Source organism: Piliocolobus tephrosceles, unplaced genomic scaffold (assembly GCF_002776525.5).
Source record: "Piliocolobus tephrosceles isolate RC106 unplaced genomic scaffold, ASM277652v3 unscaffolded_109, whole genome shotgun sequence".
NCBI classification, from domain to species: Eukaryota; Metazoa; Chordata; class Mammalia; order Primates; family Cercopithecidae; genus Piliocolobus; species Piliocolobus tephrosceles.
This window is the reverse complement of record NW_022291976.1, coordinates 754,322-770,909: the sequence shown is the minus strand read 5'-3', so window position 1 is coordinate 770,909 and position 16,588 is coordinate 754,322. Positions and strand designations below refer to the sequence as shown.

Below are 16,588 nucleotides of genomic sequence, written 5' to 3'. Positions count from 1 at the left end.
CTCTCCTAACCAGACTGGCTGCTTTGGAGCAGAGAGCTGGGAATAAACCCCAATGAGATGCCACATCATTTCATAAGCAATAATAGCACCTTGAACAATCCCAATTGTTCCCATAGGAAGAGAGCAGTTCTCCAAACTGCTTCAAATGCAATAGATGCAGATGAAGGCCACTGCAAGACCCTGGCACCTGGTGTCCACAGGGGCAGGTGACAGCTGGGATGTTTGCAACTTGCCTCTGGCACATGAGGCTCAGCAATCAGTGTGGAAGGGACTTGAATTACAGTGAGAAATCTCACATCTGTGCTGGCATAAAAATATAAGCAGGCAGCCACTCTGACACCTTCCCTGGAACTTCTCCACTTTCTTCTATCTGACTTGTCATTCTTGTTGGGAGCCTGTCCTTGGAGTTTGTGCGTAAAATAACAAGTTGCATGATAAAAAGAGGAGGGAATGAGGACAAGGTGAGAAGTGGAGTCAACAGTCGCCTGTTCTTCAGATCTCCCATTTTATGAAGCTGAACTCTCCTTCTTCCCTGTCCCCTTCCCATCCCTATGAAATCAGTGCCCACAGGACTGAGCCATTAACAGAGTCGGGAGGTGGAATACAAACTAGGGTCCTGATAGCTATGCTGTGGATATTGCCAACTACACTCTGCAGCAGGTAATAGTCGAAATAATCTAGTTCACTTCTTCAGTGGTGAGGTTAAAAAATTGTTTTCAATTTCTCATCCTTGTGAAAAGAGCTTCTGTCTCAGTTTAGGATCCCAGCTCTGCTTCTTCTTTGCTGTGACTTTACTTCTCCAAACCTCAGTTTCCTCATTTGTAAAATGAGGACAATAATGTATACCTGGAGAAATACTACTTCCATCTGATTTTAGGGAGATAGATCAAATATCTTACTGCTAGGACGTGGCCAACGGTATTCTCTTGGAGAGGGGATGAACATGCATTCCTTGTCATTCATGTGTTTACATGGCCCTCGCCATCAAACTTGACCTGTGTCGGTCAACACCAGCAAAGTTCACCCTAAGATGATCACTCTGCCCAGGAAAGGATTTTTGGAAATCAAAGCACTGACTGGTGCAGAAGCAGGAACATCTGGCCACCATTTCTAGTCCCCACCGGTTCCACTTCCGGATTCAAAGTAGCCATCTGTCTCCTGCCACCCTAGAGGACACACTGGGTATGACTGAGTAGGCAACGCCTTCTTGGTTTTTAGGCCTCTAGGGTCATCCTGTCCCCTCTCTGGGGCATGACTCAAACTAATTCAATTTTGATGAATGAAGCCACTATTTCTTATAAAACCCTCTGGAAGATGATTCCACATGCTCTACCAGATACCTATGCCCATTTCTGAAAGAGCTCACAGTTGGACACTGAAGTCAGTCATGAAAATCACCTAGTCTGAATATACTACACTTAAACTTGGCCACCGTAAACTAGAATGGAAATGAAGAAGAGGAGGAGGAGGCACCCTGTAAGAGACTTGGTGTTACTCCATGACAGCTCAGAAAGAGAATTCCTGGTGGAAACTGCACCAGGTGCCTTTGGTGAAGTTCTTCATTTCAGCAGTAAATCTAACATCCTACCTGCCGCACAGCCAAGAGGGGCCCACCCAAGGGTGGGAGAGCCATCATTGATCCTTCTTGTTCTGTTTCTCAGAAGTGAAGGGTGCCAGGCATGGTGGCTCATGCCTGTAATCCCAGCACTTTGGGAGGCCAAGGAGGGCAGATCACCTGAGGTCAGGAGTTTGAGACAAGCCTGGCCAACGTAGTAAAATCCCATTTCTACTAAAAATACAAAATTAGCTGGGCGTGGTAGCACGCACCTGTAATCTCAGCTACTTGGGAGGCTGAGGCAGGAGAATCACTTGAACCTGGGAGGCAGAGGTTGCAGTGAGCCAAGGTCAGGCCATTGCACTCCAGCCTGGGCAAAAAGAGTGACACTCCATCTCAAAAAAAAAAAAAAAAAAAAAAGAAAAAAAAGTGAGGAGAAACTTGTCAAGATGGGGGAAGGGGTTCTTCTTTAGACAGCTGGCTCAGTGGCTGGATTATGAAAGTAATGATTCCACTTTAACGGCAAAGGGACAGTGTAATTTTATTTTTGTGGTTGATCTAACCTAGATCCTGTTGAAATCAATTTTATCCCGGTCTATACAGAGCAGACATAAAGACACTAGTGAACTTACATTAAATTTTTATAGGATGGTGATATGGTTTGGCTCTGTGTCCCTACCCAAATTTGATGTGGAATTTTAATCCCCACGTGACAGGAGAGGGGCCTGGTGGGAGGTGACTGGACCATGGGGGCAGTTTCCCCATGCTGTTCTCATGATAGTGAGGGAGTTCTCACAAGATCTGATGGTTTAAAAGTGTGGCATTTCCCCGGCGTCCTCTCTTTTCTGCTGCCATACAAGACATGCCTTGCTTCCCCTTCCACTATGATTGTAAGTTTCCTGAGGCCTCCCCAGCCATGCGGAGTTATAAGTCAATTAAACCTCTTTTCTTTATGAATTACTCAGTCTCAGGTAGTTCTTTACAGCAGTGTGAAAATGGACTAAGAGAGATGATATCAATATTCTTGTAGATCAGTGTCCTTTCTGTGTCAGAATTGGCAATAAGTTGTGCTTAGTTCCTAAATTCCATCTCTCCAGAAGGAAGACCATGAATAGTAATTGAAAAAGCCCAGCATTGAGACTCAGATAACCCTGGGTTCCAGTCTCAGTACTGTATTACCCAGTACCTTTGGACATGTTAGTTGGCCCCTTAGAGGGGACTTATGTCCCTCATACCACTTCTCGTCTGCATCTTCAGAGGCTTAGTATTCTTATCTTCAAATGAGGACAAGAATATCTTCTTGGCAGTCATGTTGTAAAGATTCAATGAGATAATGTATGAGCCTGGCACAGACAGACTCTCAATAAATGGTACCTTCAAGACTTAACAACAAGTGGGTATCTGTAACAGGCCTAACTACTCCATGAGGTTTAACAGGACATCTCCATAAGTTGGGCCCAGGAGGCCAAAGTACAGTGCTGCAGGAGACCCAGGCCAAACCACCAGTCTCAGGGCTACCTGGATGGAGCAGATGGTGGCTCCTGAAGTTGGAGTGCTGTCAGGGCCAGGGAACAGATGTAGCAACGGACTGCCAGTGGTTTGCTTCATTCTCTTCCCCCAGCAGCTGTAGGCTTGGGCTGCTGGGGCTCTTGCCAGGAGTTGGGGGCTGAGGGTCAAGGCAGAGAATGCAGGACGGCCTTGTCCTGCACTTTCAGAATTTGGGTGTTAGCTAATAGGGCTCTCTGGCTGTCCCATTCAGCATTTGTAGAATCTCCTCTTCCTGGTCCCAGGGCCAGACAAGGACATTCTGGGCAGAAAGAAACCATCAGTGTCCATAGGAAGAACAGCAGCTTCTTAATCAGTCCAGGGGACAGAGCCTAAGCTAGAGCGTTATTCTGCTCTCATTTAATTATCAAAATGATTCCTCTTCTTCTGTCCTCCCTAGGGCTGCATGCCCCAGATTCTCTGGGCCCAGTAATTGCCTCTCTGTTAATAGAAATCATCAGTATTTATTACACCAAGTGTGCCAGGTTATTTCAGCTCTTCTTGTAGCAGCATTAAGGCGAGCACTTGATAGCATATCACTCAAGCGACTCTACTTAATAACAAGAGTAAAGGCCCCTGAACTGTTCTCTTTGCTGGGAGAGCTGAGGAGTCATGGTCAGAGCCTAATGAGAGGAGCTGAGGGGCTTTGTGTGGGGTCTGCAATAGGGCCCTGGCATGGCCCTGGGTGAGGAACAGGCACAGGGCTCAGGAACAAGAGACCTGAGCACTCCCACCTTCCCCCAGCAGAAGTCTCCTGGGGGTTTCTGTTCTTCCATAGGGTACATAACAATGGGTAGTAACTTGAGTTCAAATTCTTGCTCTACTGCTCAGGGCTGGTGAACTTTGGCCTCCTGGAATGCCAGTCTTCTTATCTACAAAACAAGGAGAATAACATCTACCTTCCAGAGCTGGTGTGAGGATTAAATGAGAAAATAATGTGAAAAGACTCCACTGAGGCTGCCATGGGAGGCATGCTACAAACATCTCTTCTTCCCTCCCTCCCTCTTCCTTTCCAGGAGTTGATGCTGTGGGACTGAGAGGGCGTGACATATGTAACTGGGCCGCAACAGTGCCTGGTATGAATGCTGGTTCCTCCCTGCAGCCTCTTCAGCCTCTCTGCATCCAATGATGGACAAACTCACCCAAGACAAGGCTGAGACAGGAGTCTCACAGTCCTGGGGTGCCTGTGTATTTGGGTTGGAAACCAGGCTGGCTGCCACTACAGCTTCCAGACTCCCATGGGCAACGGTGGAGAATCCCTTTTCCCCCTTTAGTCAGTGTAGTCCTCGGGCTCGCTGTCTGCCCATCTCTATGTCTTTTCAACCCTGCTCAGGGACCCATCTCTGAAGAGGTGGATGCTATGTGTGGCCTCAAGGGGACTGGGCAGGTTTGGAGTCAAATGCAGAGGTAACCTGGCCCCTTCTGATGACCATATCTTCAGGCAGCTGTCTTTAAGGTCCTGGAGTGACTCAGCAGTTCAGGGAGCACAGTTATTGAACACATACTGTGTACTTTCAAGTGAGGCTCAGAGAAGCTCCCAAAGGCCCCAGTCAACAGGGGATGAGAACTGGAGCCCAGGGCCAGCTTATCCAAAGCTCTCTTCACTCCTGTGTGGGTGCCCCGCGAACAGTATCGGAGCAATTTATGGAGGGGTTTAAACTGCATCTGTTACACAGAGGACATTGTTTAGGAAGTTTTGCTAATGTGTAAATATCCAAATGTCGATTCTCTGGTATAACAGGCACGAATGTGTTTTCTGACAGTGTGGCCCAAGAACACAGGGGTTACTTTGCAGCAGGCTGTGCTAGTGGATCGGGAACTGTGGGGTGGGGAAGATGACCAGGGTTTCTGAATGGCAGGATGTTCTCAAGGTTCATAACTCCTAGGCAAGAATAAATCACCATCTCCTCACCAAGGGACGAAAGGACACTGCTCCGTCCCTGTGTCACTGTGCCTGTTCATTCCTGTTTTGTTTTCTTTTTTATACAGACTCTCGCTCTGTCACCCAGGCTAGAGTGCAATGGTGCAATCTCAGCTCACTGCCACCTCTACTTCCTGAGTTCATGCGATTCTCCTGCTTCAGCCTCCTGAGTAGCTGGGATTACAGTCATGTGCCACCATGCCCTGCTAATTTTTATATTTTTAGTAGAGACAGGGTTTCACCATGTTGTCCAGGCTGGTCTTGAACTCCTGACCTCGTGATCAGCCCATCTTGGCTTCCCAAAGTGCTGGATTATAGGCGTGAGCCACCACGCTCGGCATTCCTGTTTGTTATGGGCTATACACTGTGCCCTCAAAAATTCATATGTTGACATCGTAACCCCCAGTACCTCAGAATGTGACCTTCTTTGGAGACAGGATCTTTATAGAGGTAATTAAGTTAAACTGAGGTTGTCAGGGTAGGCCCTAACCCAATATGACTGGTGTCTTTGGAGAAATCTGGACAGAGACATGTACAGAGAGAAGACAGCGTGAAGACACAGGCCGATGACAGCCATCCACAGGCCAAGGAGAGGGGCCTGGAAAGGATCCTTCTCTCAAAGCCCACAGGAGGAACCCACCCTGCTGACACCTTATCATCTCAGACCTGCAGCCTCCAGATCTGTGAGACAAGAAACTTCTGTTCTTTAAGCCACCCAGTCTGTGACACTTGTTACAGCAGCCCTAGGAAACTAATGGACTATTCTTTTAATTTTTGCTTGAAACTTAGTATCCCCTCTCCAGTTAGGAGGAAAACACTGATGTCTCCCTGTTCCTGACTGATACTGTTTCCTTCAGATCAGCTTGACAGTTGGTTTTACTGGTGATACTGGACACACTCCAGTAATGGAAAGAGAGAGGCAGAAATGTGGAGAAACTGAGGTAGAGACCAGCAGTGTCAAAGCAACAGGGACAGGAGGTGACATGAAGGGCCACAGCCTCAGAGAGAGACCGGAAGGGGCCACGGGTCTGCGCAGGCCTTGGCAGCGACTGGCTGCCCCCGCTCATCTCCAAAATGCCAGATGTGTATGAGTAATTACAGAGGTTTTCTCTGGGCAGCCTCCCTGGCTGGTTCCCGTCTATCCCTCACAGGCGCATAATGGAATTAAACGTGACTCCACTGCAGTTCTGTGCAGTGACTTATGCCACTGCAGTCAATAAAACCCACTCTTGGAAAGAAACTAGATTACAGGTCAGGAAAGGGTGGGCAGTCACTGCGCCGCCTCTGATCGTTCCCTGTGGGGGGCCTTCCACATCCCTTCTCTCTTCATTTCTACCAAATTACCCACTAGCTTTGGATTTGTTATTTAGATTGACTTTGCCTCGGTTCCTCTGACATTGATGTGGCACCACAAAATTATGCAGCATGGGATCCAGAGGAGTTTTCAAAGGAGGCATTTTCTCTGATATCTCACTGAAAGTGCCAGCCATGTAAACGTGGAAGGGGGCCTCCGAGCGCAGGCATGGGGGCCCTTGCTCCTGACACCTTCTAGAGGAGGAAAGGTCACAGAGTCTTCAACCAGGGGGTCTTACCTTACATGGGTGAGGATCCACTCCATATGTTTCCAATGTCTGTGCTTTTCTTAAGAAGTTCAGCTCTGATGTTGCTGGTGTTTGACCACTGGAATAAAGAAAATGAGATGGTTTCAAGGTGTCTTGTTCCCACAGGTTCCTCTGGGGTAACTCTCTATGAAGACGTGCTCAGGGTGAGCCACACATCTCAATGTTTCTAGGGTGTGCTCCCTGCTTGGTTCTAGGACCAACTTCAGAGACTCCTGCTAGAGTCTCTGACTGTCTTCAAACGTTTTCAGAGTGAGGCAGGCTACATAATGAATTACTTGGGCTGAGTGTGAACAATGGGGAGGGGTGGGGGCTGTGCCAGCAGCACCTTAGCTCTGAGATTCCCATTACTGAGAATGCAGGGCCCACTACTTGGGAGGCTGAGGTGGGAGTGGGAGGATCGCTTGAGCCCAGGAGTGCAAGGTTACAGTGAGCTATGGTCACAGCCCTGTACTCTACCCTGAGTGACAGAATTAGACCCTGTCTCAAAAAAAAAAAAAAAAAAAAAAAAAAAAAGGATACTGATTTTTCTGTGGTATTTCACAATTTAAAATACTATGGGGTAAAACAAAATACATCTGTAGGCTGGAGGCAGATCATAGGCTTCTCATATGTGATCTGATCTAGACTGAAATATAAAGAAGGGGCTCATATAGCTGGCTGGTGCCACCCAGCCCTTTTCCTTTGCCAAAAGGAAACACAGGAAAGTAGGGTGAGGAGAGGCAGAAGGAGACAATACTGAGGTCCCATGCTCCACAACAGCTGTCTGTCCATAGGGTGATGACCATGAGAAAGACAGACACTGAAAAAGGCAGAGATCAGCTCCGGCTCCAGGCCATCTGAAGGGGCCTTTGGCATCACCCCTTCCCACTGCCTCTTTAGCAGGTGTGTTGATGGGCTCATTGCAGACCCAGTGGCAGAATCACCATCAGGCTCTTGCCTGGGTCCAGAGCCCTGCAAAGCAGATGTACTTCTACAGATACAGGGCTGGCTCTGGTGAGGAGGGGCGGGCAGCTTGTGAAGTCAACATCTCTGATGGCTGGTGGGCAGGACTGCACATTGCTCATTTCTAAGCTTATCATTTGCCTCAGGTGATATGGCCAGGCAGGAAGATAAGCCGACCCCAAGGAGAAGCAGGCCGGATTCCCTAGTGTCCCTCTGGAGAGGCATCAGTCAGGCAGCATCTTTATGTGCCAGTCTCGTGCTACTTGCTGGAAAATATACGAAGAAACACAGTATACAGTTTGTGCTCTCAAGAGCCCATATCACCGCTGCATAAAGGAAGCATGGATGTATTTTTACATGATGAAGACGAGGCAGGACCTGTGGAAGAAGTACCTGTGGAAGGGGTATTACTATGAATAAAGACTTCTGCATCCACTAGCATACCTGAGGCACGTAAGGTAAGTTTGGAAAATATTTGTGTGGCAAGCAAAGGGCTGGCTAGAGCACGGCTTCCCTTTCCAGGGAGTGTCCTTGTTTGCAGGGGGAGTGGGCCCTGGGGGCTTCATTTACCCCTGGAGTTGGCCCAAACCTTCAGGGTCCTCAAAGCGGGCATCATTTCCTGGGGGACCCCCTGCTCTGAACACCTTTCTGGAGGGCTGTCCCTACTATTCTCATGTCTCCTAAAGCCCTTCAAGCAGTTCCAGCACATCCCTGGTCTCTTTGAAGGAACCTTGAGGACACTGCCCCCACCACCACAAGCCCGTGTTTATTCTGATTTTTACCACAAGGGGTCGCTATTCCCTAACAGAGTGACTCGAGGAGCCGCGGGGTCCTGCACCCGGGAAGGCACACCCAGGGAGAGGGGCGGGAAGCACGCAAGATTCCATTTGTTTGGTGTTGCCATTCCGCTGGGGGGGGGGGGGGGGTGTCCAGGAACCCCTCCTGTCACAGAGCATGGGCAGAGGGGTCTGTTTACAAAGGCGAAGGAGGCTTTGGGTTATATTTGTTGGTAAAATCATTGAGTGAAGGGTTTCTGGGGGCCTGTGGTTAGGGAAGGAACAAGTTGAAGCTTAGTATTAGCATTAGATATATCCAGCTCTGCTCCCTGTTGCCAGGCATAGTCTTTCCTCAGAATAGTAGATACACAAACCTTTTAAAATATTTTTTTAAAGCTGTAATGTATTATAATGACAACATAACTTTTTTTTATTTTTATTTTTTTGAGACAGGGTCTCGCTCTGTGGCCCAAGCTGGCATGCAGTGGCATGATTCCAGCTCACTGCAACCTCCGCCTCCCAGTTCAAGCGATTCTCATGCCTTAGCCTCCTGAGTAGCTGGTATTACAAGCGTGTGCCACCACATCTGGCTTTTTTTATTTATTTACTTTCATTTTTAGTAGAGACAGGGTTTCTGCCATGTTGCCCAGGCTGGTCTCTCGAACTTCTGGCCTCAGGTGATCTGCCCTCCTCCGCCTCCCAAAGTGCTGGGATTACAGGTGTGAGCCACTGCGCTTGGCCAACACTGCATTCTATATCCCTTTTTTCCTCAGTTTGTCAGTTTGGGGAATCTGTGCTGTACACCAAGTGGAGCCCAAACATCCTATTGCTGCTTTTAAAAATCAGGCTTTGTAGAAAATCCTACTTCATGTGTGTGAAAGACTGCATTAATGCTGTTTTATGGTATTCAGCATATTCTGGGCAAAGTGAGAGACGCTGAGAAAGATGAGGCGCCACCCTTGAAGGCACGTCTCCTCCACTTCCCTCTGTGCAAAGTCGGGGACTCCGGGTAGGGTATGGTGGGGGGCCTGAGTTAGGCGGGGCTGAGGACATAGTCCTGAACCAGAGCGCTCCCAAGGCACCCTCAGCATTTATGAATCAGCTCCATCCTCCGCTGAGAAGCCACCTGTCACACTGTCACAGACTGACAGCAGAGGCCTGCCCTTTTTCACATCCTCACTCAACCTCTCCTTTTCCTTTCTTCTTCTTTTTTTTTTTTTTGAGATGGAGTCTCGCTCTGTCACCCAGGCTGGAGTGCAGTGGTGCAACCTCAGCTCACTGCAACCTCTGCCTCCCGGGTTCAAGCGATTCTCCCACCTCAGCCTCCGGAGTAGGTGGGATTACAGGCACCTGCCATCATGCCCAGCTAATTTTTGTATTTTTAGTAGAGATGGGTTTTCACCATGTTGGCCAGGCTGGTCTTGAATTCCCGGCCTCAGGTGATCCACCTGCCTCAACCTCTCAAAGTGCTGGGATTACAGCCATGAGCCACCGCACCCAGACTTTTTCTTTCATCTTTTTTCTCTTATGCAGTTTCCTTTGTGTTTATCTTTTCCTTTTCCCCAGTTCATGCTTTCCTCTGTATCTTCATTAAATACCTTAGTGAGGTAAATGCCTTTCAAAGGCCAGCCCCTCTCTGTTTCCCCTATAACACAATTCTCCCTTGTCTTTAAAGCTTCAGCCTATATCGCTCTTCTTGGAGAGGGAGCCCACAGGGCTTGTGCTGTGACTTGTGCTGTCAGTGTATCACTGACAATGGTACATCCTGGGGTCAGGAAGGCTGGGGAGCATCACTCTGTGTCAGTAAACAGTCTGCGAGAGCGGAGGACACGTTGTGGAGCCTGTGTGCTCAGGCTGTGAAGAAGCCACAGTGTTCTGGGCCTGACTAAGTGCCACGTACCTGAGTTCTGTCTTGTGAATCTCGGCAATTTTCCTTTCCAGCTTCTCTGAATGTTTAGGGAAAAACTGGAACTTGGAGCTGTAGCCTTCAGGGTGTTTCCCTGAGTCATAATCCCCAATCTCCGCTTTCAAAAGGAAGATGGAAGAAAACAATGATGGAGACAGGTAAATCATCATTGACAAAGCAACAAGAGATTAGCACACAGAGCAAAAGCCAAAATACACATCAGATTTACAGGAAACAGTGGATTTTGAGCACGGCTGTCAGCTGGGCAGAGGGCAGGCCCTTCAGGAGCATGTCCACCTTTGTTTTCCCAGATGCACACATTGGGTTGGCGTTCAAGTCTATGCAGAGAGACAGAGAGCTGGCCTTGTGTTCTGAGGTCACAAGCAAATTTACAATGAAAGAGCAGAGGCCTGCACTATGGTCGTCATCCATTCCGCCATGAGAAGAGGGTCTAGGAACAATGCTCTTTGTGCAGCACAGGAAATGGTGAGCTTGATCAGAAAGGGAGATCCTCTTGGGCCTCAGCCAGATCAGAGGTCTACAACCTAGTTTGAGGATGTTAGCAGGGACACAGTAAATTGATGAATGAGCTGCGATCCAAATTCAGAACTCAACCCTCAGTTCAAATCAAATCAAATTAATAAATTTGAATAAATATTCATTAAGGGCTGACCAGGTGCCAGGTTCCTTGGAGCGGCCTGCAGAGTGGGAAGCCTGGCTGTAACCAGCAAGGATCATTGAGTTCAGAAGCAGCAAGTTCTAAGGCTCATTTCTCAAGTCCCTGCCCGGTATGAGCCTTTCTCCTCCAGCTATTCACAGAGAGAGTTTATCTCTCAACCTGATGAGATCTCAGAGCAGTAAACTGTAGGAGGGCAGAAGACCCACAGTACTTTCCACACCCAGGTCAGAATCCAGCTTTTTCCACGTGAAACTCTCCACAGGGAGGATGGTGGGTATGACAAAAGAAAGAGGAGGGGCCAGCTACTCTGTGGGTGCCCTTTTTCCTTCCCAGGTGAGAGCCACAACCACTTCAGATGTGAAGTCTTGAGAGAGAAGTAAATATTAAGAGGAAAACGTGCCCTCCTCCCATGGCTGAATATTATACTTGTGGCTTGTACTTTTCCACTACAAACCTACTCACTGTGTCTTCCAAATTACTTGGGAACTTCTACTGTTATCAAGAGACCAAATTCTGAAGTCTGGGGTGACCTTGAGCCTTGGAGTCTTTTTTCTTTTGAGACAGGGTCTCACTGTCACCCAGACTGGAGTGCAGTGGCATGATCATAGCTTGCTGCAGCCTTGACCTCCTGGGCTCAAGTGATCTGCCCACCTCAGCCTATAGCTGAGACTACAGGTGCACACCCCAGGCATGGCTAATTTTTTTTTTTTTTTTTTGGGACAGAGTCTCGTTCTGTCACCAGGCTGGAGTGCAGTGGCACGATCTCAGGTTGAAGCTATTTTCCTGCCTCAGCCTCCCGAGTAGCTGGGACTACAGGTGCGTGCCACCACACCCAGCTAATTTTTGTATTTTTAGTAGAGACGGGGTTTCACCATGATGGCCAGGATGGTCTCGATCTCTTGACCTCGTGATCTGCCTGCCTCAGCCTCCCAAAGTTCTGGGGTTACAGGCGTGAGCCACTGCGCCAGGCCTAATTTTTAATTTTTTTGTAGAGATGGGGTTTCACTCTGTTGCCCAGGCTGGTCTCAAACTCCTGGACTCAAGTGATCTTCCCACCTCAGCCTTCCAAAGTGCTGGAGTAACAGTTGTGAGGCACTGTGCCTGGCCCGGAGTCATTTATATTGATTTTATTTAGAAAGTTCCAAGTGGAAAACATCAAGGTTGGACATCAAGTACTTTTTTGAAGAAAAACGAATGATTGGGTAAAACTATAGAAAAGACTAGAGTTTAAGACTCGACTTAGGTCAGGCCAGGCTTTCTCTTTAAAAACAAAAGGGGCATTCAGGAGTTCGAGATCAGCCTGGGCAATGTGGCGAAACCCCATCTCTACAAAAAAATTAAAAATTTAGTTGGGCGTGATGGTGCATACTTGTGGTTCCAGCTACTTGGGAGGTTGAGGGGGGAGGATCACTTGAGCCCAGGAGGTGGAGGTTGCAGTAAGCCGAGATTACGCCACTGCACTCTGGCCTAGGGGACAGAGCCAGATCCTGTCAAAAAAAAAAAAAAAAAAAAAAAAAATAAAAAAATATATATATATATATATATATATCAAAGGGGCATCTTTGGGTATCTTAAAATTATTAAGTACCTGCTCTGGATTCCCCATGTAGATGATTTTAAAAACAAGAGTCTCAGAAGTCAAAGTGGCAATGGGCTAAATTTTACATTCTTAACACAGGCAGCCAGCAGTGATATTTCTAGTGCCAGAACGACTTTAGTTTCTTATTGGCAAGCACTTTCCAAGTTCTCTGCACAAAGTTGCTTCTGGGATTTCCAATTAAGAGTTCAGATTCTTTGGGGGAAACTTCATCATTTTAGTGCTATGGTCCAAAATGATCCAGTAGTAATGGCAGTTTCAGGCCTAGGGACTAAGAGAAATCTAGGAAGTGGCACTTAAATGTGTCTGCATCTCAGAAGGGGATGTGTATGAAGAGTGCGTATGTCTCCTACTGTTTTGCAAAAAAAGCCAATCTGGGCATCAGCTGCGTAAGCCTCAACTCTTACTTATTAGCCTGTTAGGAAATGTGCTTGTTACTTGGAAACACTTTCAACTTTGAGCACACTGAACTAAAAGGTTTCTGAAATAGATACTAGAATTCTAAGATGCTTCTTATCTTGGAGATTTGCCTAAGAGGATGGGAAAAAAATCAAGCCTAATTACGCTCCAGAGTCTCAGGGACTTTCGCAACCAGGGGCCCAGGGCAAATCCCTAAAACAGAGTCAGAATGACTTTAAGGGACTGGTACTAAGAACTCAGGCACAGTTTAGGGTTGAGCGTTCAGTGTTTTCTGGCTCTAGGAAATCCAAGCAAAATCCTCTAACTTGACTGGGTGTGGCAGCTCACACCTGTAATACCAGCACTTCGGGAGGCTTAGGCAGGTGGATCACCTGAGGTCAGGGGTTCGAGACCAGCCTGGCCAACATGGTGAAACTCCGTCTCTACTAAAAACAAAAAACAAAAAAAAAATTAGCCAGGCATGGTGGCATGCACCTGTAGTCCCAGCTACTCAGGAGGCTGAGACAGGAGAACAGCTTGAACCTGCGGGGTGGAGGTTGCAGTGAGCCGAGATCACACCTCTGCACTCCAGACTAGGCGACACTGCGAGACTCTGTCTCAAAAAACAAAACAAAACAAAACAAAAAACTACAAAAAACCCCTCTAACTTGAACTCTGTTTCAAGTTAGATGTTTGTTTGTTTATGTATTTATTTATTTGGAGATGGAGTCTTGGTCTGTTACCCAGGCTGGAGTGCAGTGGTGTGATCTTGGCTAACTGCAACCGCCACCTCCTGGGTTCAAGCAATTCTTGCACCTCAGCCCCCCAAGTAGCTGGGACTACAGGTGTGTGCCACCACACTGGCTAACTTTTGTATTTTTTGTAGAGATGGGGTTTCACCATGTTGGCCAGGCTGGTCTTGAACTCCTAACCTCAGGTGATCTGCCCACCTCAGCCTCCCAAAGTGCTAGGATTACAAGCGTGAGCCACAGCAACTGGCCTAGATACTGTTTAGATTCAAGAAGGAGTCATCAGTGGTAACTGAAAATAATGTAATCAGTGCTTGGCATGAAAAGCAAAATTATCCTGTCAAAAGTCATTACCTTGAAGGATGTAAGCTGCTAACAAGGCAGCATCCGATGTTTTACAGAGGAGTCGGCCGTGGTAGAGATCCCTTTTGATCTGGAGGAAGACTAAATACCTGGAGAGAAAACAGAGAATGAACTATAAAAAGATTTCTTTGATTGCTTTAAAGATAGAAATATGTGATGTAAGCCTATCAAAATCTTTGTCAGAATACTTTTACTACATTAAAAAAAATCTTAAAACATATTGTAGAACAAATACATTCTCCATTCCCCTGGAAACTCAAGTACTTTGCCCTAAACTGACTTGAGGTTCAGTTCAAAATATGTCAGTTTCCTCCTGTAGCTCAAAACAGAAATGGCTGTTTCCTGGTAAAAGCATCACCCCCAGTGCTGGGCTTGGAAGGAGCCAGCCCCAGTTGGTCCGGTGCCGAAAAAGAAAACTATGCCATCAGAGACTGGCAAACTGGGCCCTTATCTGCCTTGGATGCTGGCTGATGTTCCTTCTTAAGTAGAACGGCTGGTGAAGGAACTAGCCCAGGAAGAGTTCAGTCTCAACTTGCCAAGAGAATCTGTCCATATGTGGAAACAGCCTGCAGTTACCAAGGTCAACCAGACCTTTGAAATGGAATAAAGTGTAAGAAGACTAAGTCGGCCAGGCGCGGTGGGTCACACCTGTAATCCCAGCACCTTGGGAGGCCGAGGCGGGCAGATCACGAGGTCAGGAGATCAAGACCATCCTGGCTAACCAGTGAAACCCAGTCTCTACTAAAATATATAAAAAATTAGCCGGGCGTGGTGGCAGGTGCCTATAGACCCAGCTACTCGGGAGGCTGAGGCAGGAGAATGGCCTGAACCCAGAAGGCGGAGCTTGCAGTGAGCTGAGATCACACCACTGCACTCCAGCCTGGAGGACAGAGTGAGACTGTCTCAAAAAACAAAACAAAACAAAACAATTAAAAAAAGAAGACTGAGCCAAGATTGTGCCACTGCACTCTAGCCTGGGCAATCGGAGAGACCCGGTCTCAAAAAAGATGCAACAAGGGGCACCGGTGAAGGAAGCATACAAACGAAGCAGAAACCTGGGACCAGCACCTCTTTAAATACAAAAAGCTGTTGCCTCAGGTGAAAGCAGGATATCAAAAACAAGAGCAAACAGTAGCTGACATGTATTGAGGACTTACGATCTGCCAGTCCAGCTGTTACACACTTTACATGCAATATCTTATTTAATGCTCACGTAACACTTTGAGATAGGTACATTATCCCCATTATTCCAGATAGAGAAGCTGAGGCTTTAGAGATTTTCTCATGGATATACAACTAAGTGGAAGAGCCAGGATTCAACTTCAGCACTGTGAGACCCCTGAACTTGGCTCTTCATCACTATGATATTCTGTCCTCCTTGTGTGTCCGGAATTGGTGGGTTCTTGGTCTCGCTGACTTCAAGAATGAAGCTGCGGACTCTCACGGTGAGCGTTACAGTTCTTAAAGATGGTCTGTCCCCAGTTTGTTCCTTCAGACCTTCAGATTTGTCTGGAGCTTCTTCCTTCTGATGGGTTGGTGGTCTCGGTGGCTTCAGGAGTGAAGCTGCAGACTTTCGCGGTGAGTGTTATAATTCATAAAGGCAGCATGGACCCAAAGAGTGAGCAGCAGCCAGATTTAATGCAAAGAGCAAAAGAACATAGCTTCCTCGGTGTGAAACCGGACGCAGCCACTTGCCGCTGCTGGCTCAGGCAGCCTGCTTTTATTCCCTTATCTGACCCCACCGTCTGCTGATTGGTCCCACAGTCTGCTGATTGGTCCATTTTACAGAGAGCTGATTGATCTATTTTACAGAGAGCCGATTGGTCCGTTTTGACAGCATGCTGATTGGTGCGTTTACAAACCTTGAGCTAGACACATAGTGCTAGAGGGAAAAGTTCTCCAAGTCCCCACTAGGTTAGCAAGATACAGAGTACTGATTGGTGTATTTACAAACCCTAAGCTAGACACAGGGTGCTAACTGGTGTATTTATGATCCTCTAGCTAGACATAAAAGTTCTCCAAGTAAGGTGGCAGCCATCTCCTCCTCGGCATCATGGCCGCCCTCAGACCCCTTGTGAAGCCCAAGATCGTCAAAAAAAGAACCAAGAAGTTTATCCGGCACCAGTCAGACCGACATGTCAAAATTAAGGGTAACTGGCGGAAACCCAGAGGCATTGACAACAGGGTTCGTAGAAGATTCAAGGGCCAGATCTTGATGCCCAACATTGGTTATGGGAGCAACAAAAAAACAAAGCACATGCTGCCCAGTGGATTCCGGAAGTTCCTGGTCCACAACGTCAAGGAGCTGGAAGTGCTGCTGATGTACAACAAATCTTACTGTGCCGAGATTGCTCACAATGTTTCCTCCAAGAACCGCAAAGCCATCGTGGAAAGAGCTGCCCAGCTGGCCATCAGAGTCACCAACCCCAATGCCAGGCTGCGCAGTGAAGAAAATGAGTAGACAGCTCGTGTGCACGTTTTCTGTTTAAATAAATGTAAAAACTGCAAAAAAAAAAAAAAAAAAAAAAAAAAAA

The 16,588-nt window shown here is 47.4% G+C and overlaps 1 protein-coding gene and 1 pseudogene across 2 annotated transcripts in view; one reads left to right on the top strand and one right to left on the bottom strand.

Moving 5' to 3' along the window:
- The window catches only part of LOC111529498 (FERM domain-containing protein 5), a 337,786-nt gene that overhangs the window by 15,481 nt on the left and 305,717 nt on the right, over positions 1–16,588 (bottom strand). The window contains exons 5-7 of the mRNA XM_026447888.2: positions 14,046–14,143; positions 10,262–10,385; positions 6,614–6,701 (exon numbers count right to left, since the gene is read on the bottom strand). Of these exons, the coding sequence (XP_026303673.1) occupies positions 6,614–6,701; positions 10,262–10,385; positions 14,046–14,143 (310 nt within the window). The remainder of the gene's footprint in view (positions 1–6,613; positions 6,702–10,261; positions 10,386–14,045; positions 14,144–16,588) is intronic.
- Positions 16,086–16,588, top strand: LOC113219854 (annotated as a pseudogene). The gene has a single exon (XR_003306836.1). The product of XR_003306836.1 is annotated as a 60S ribosomal protein L32 pseudogene (transcript).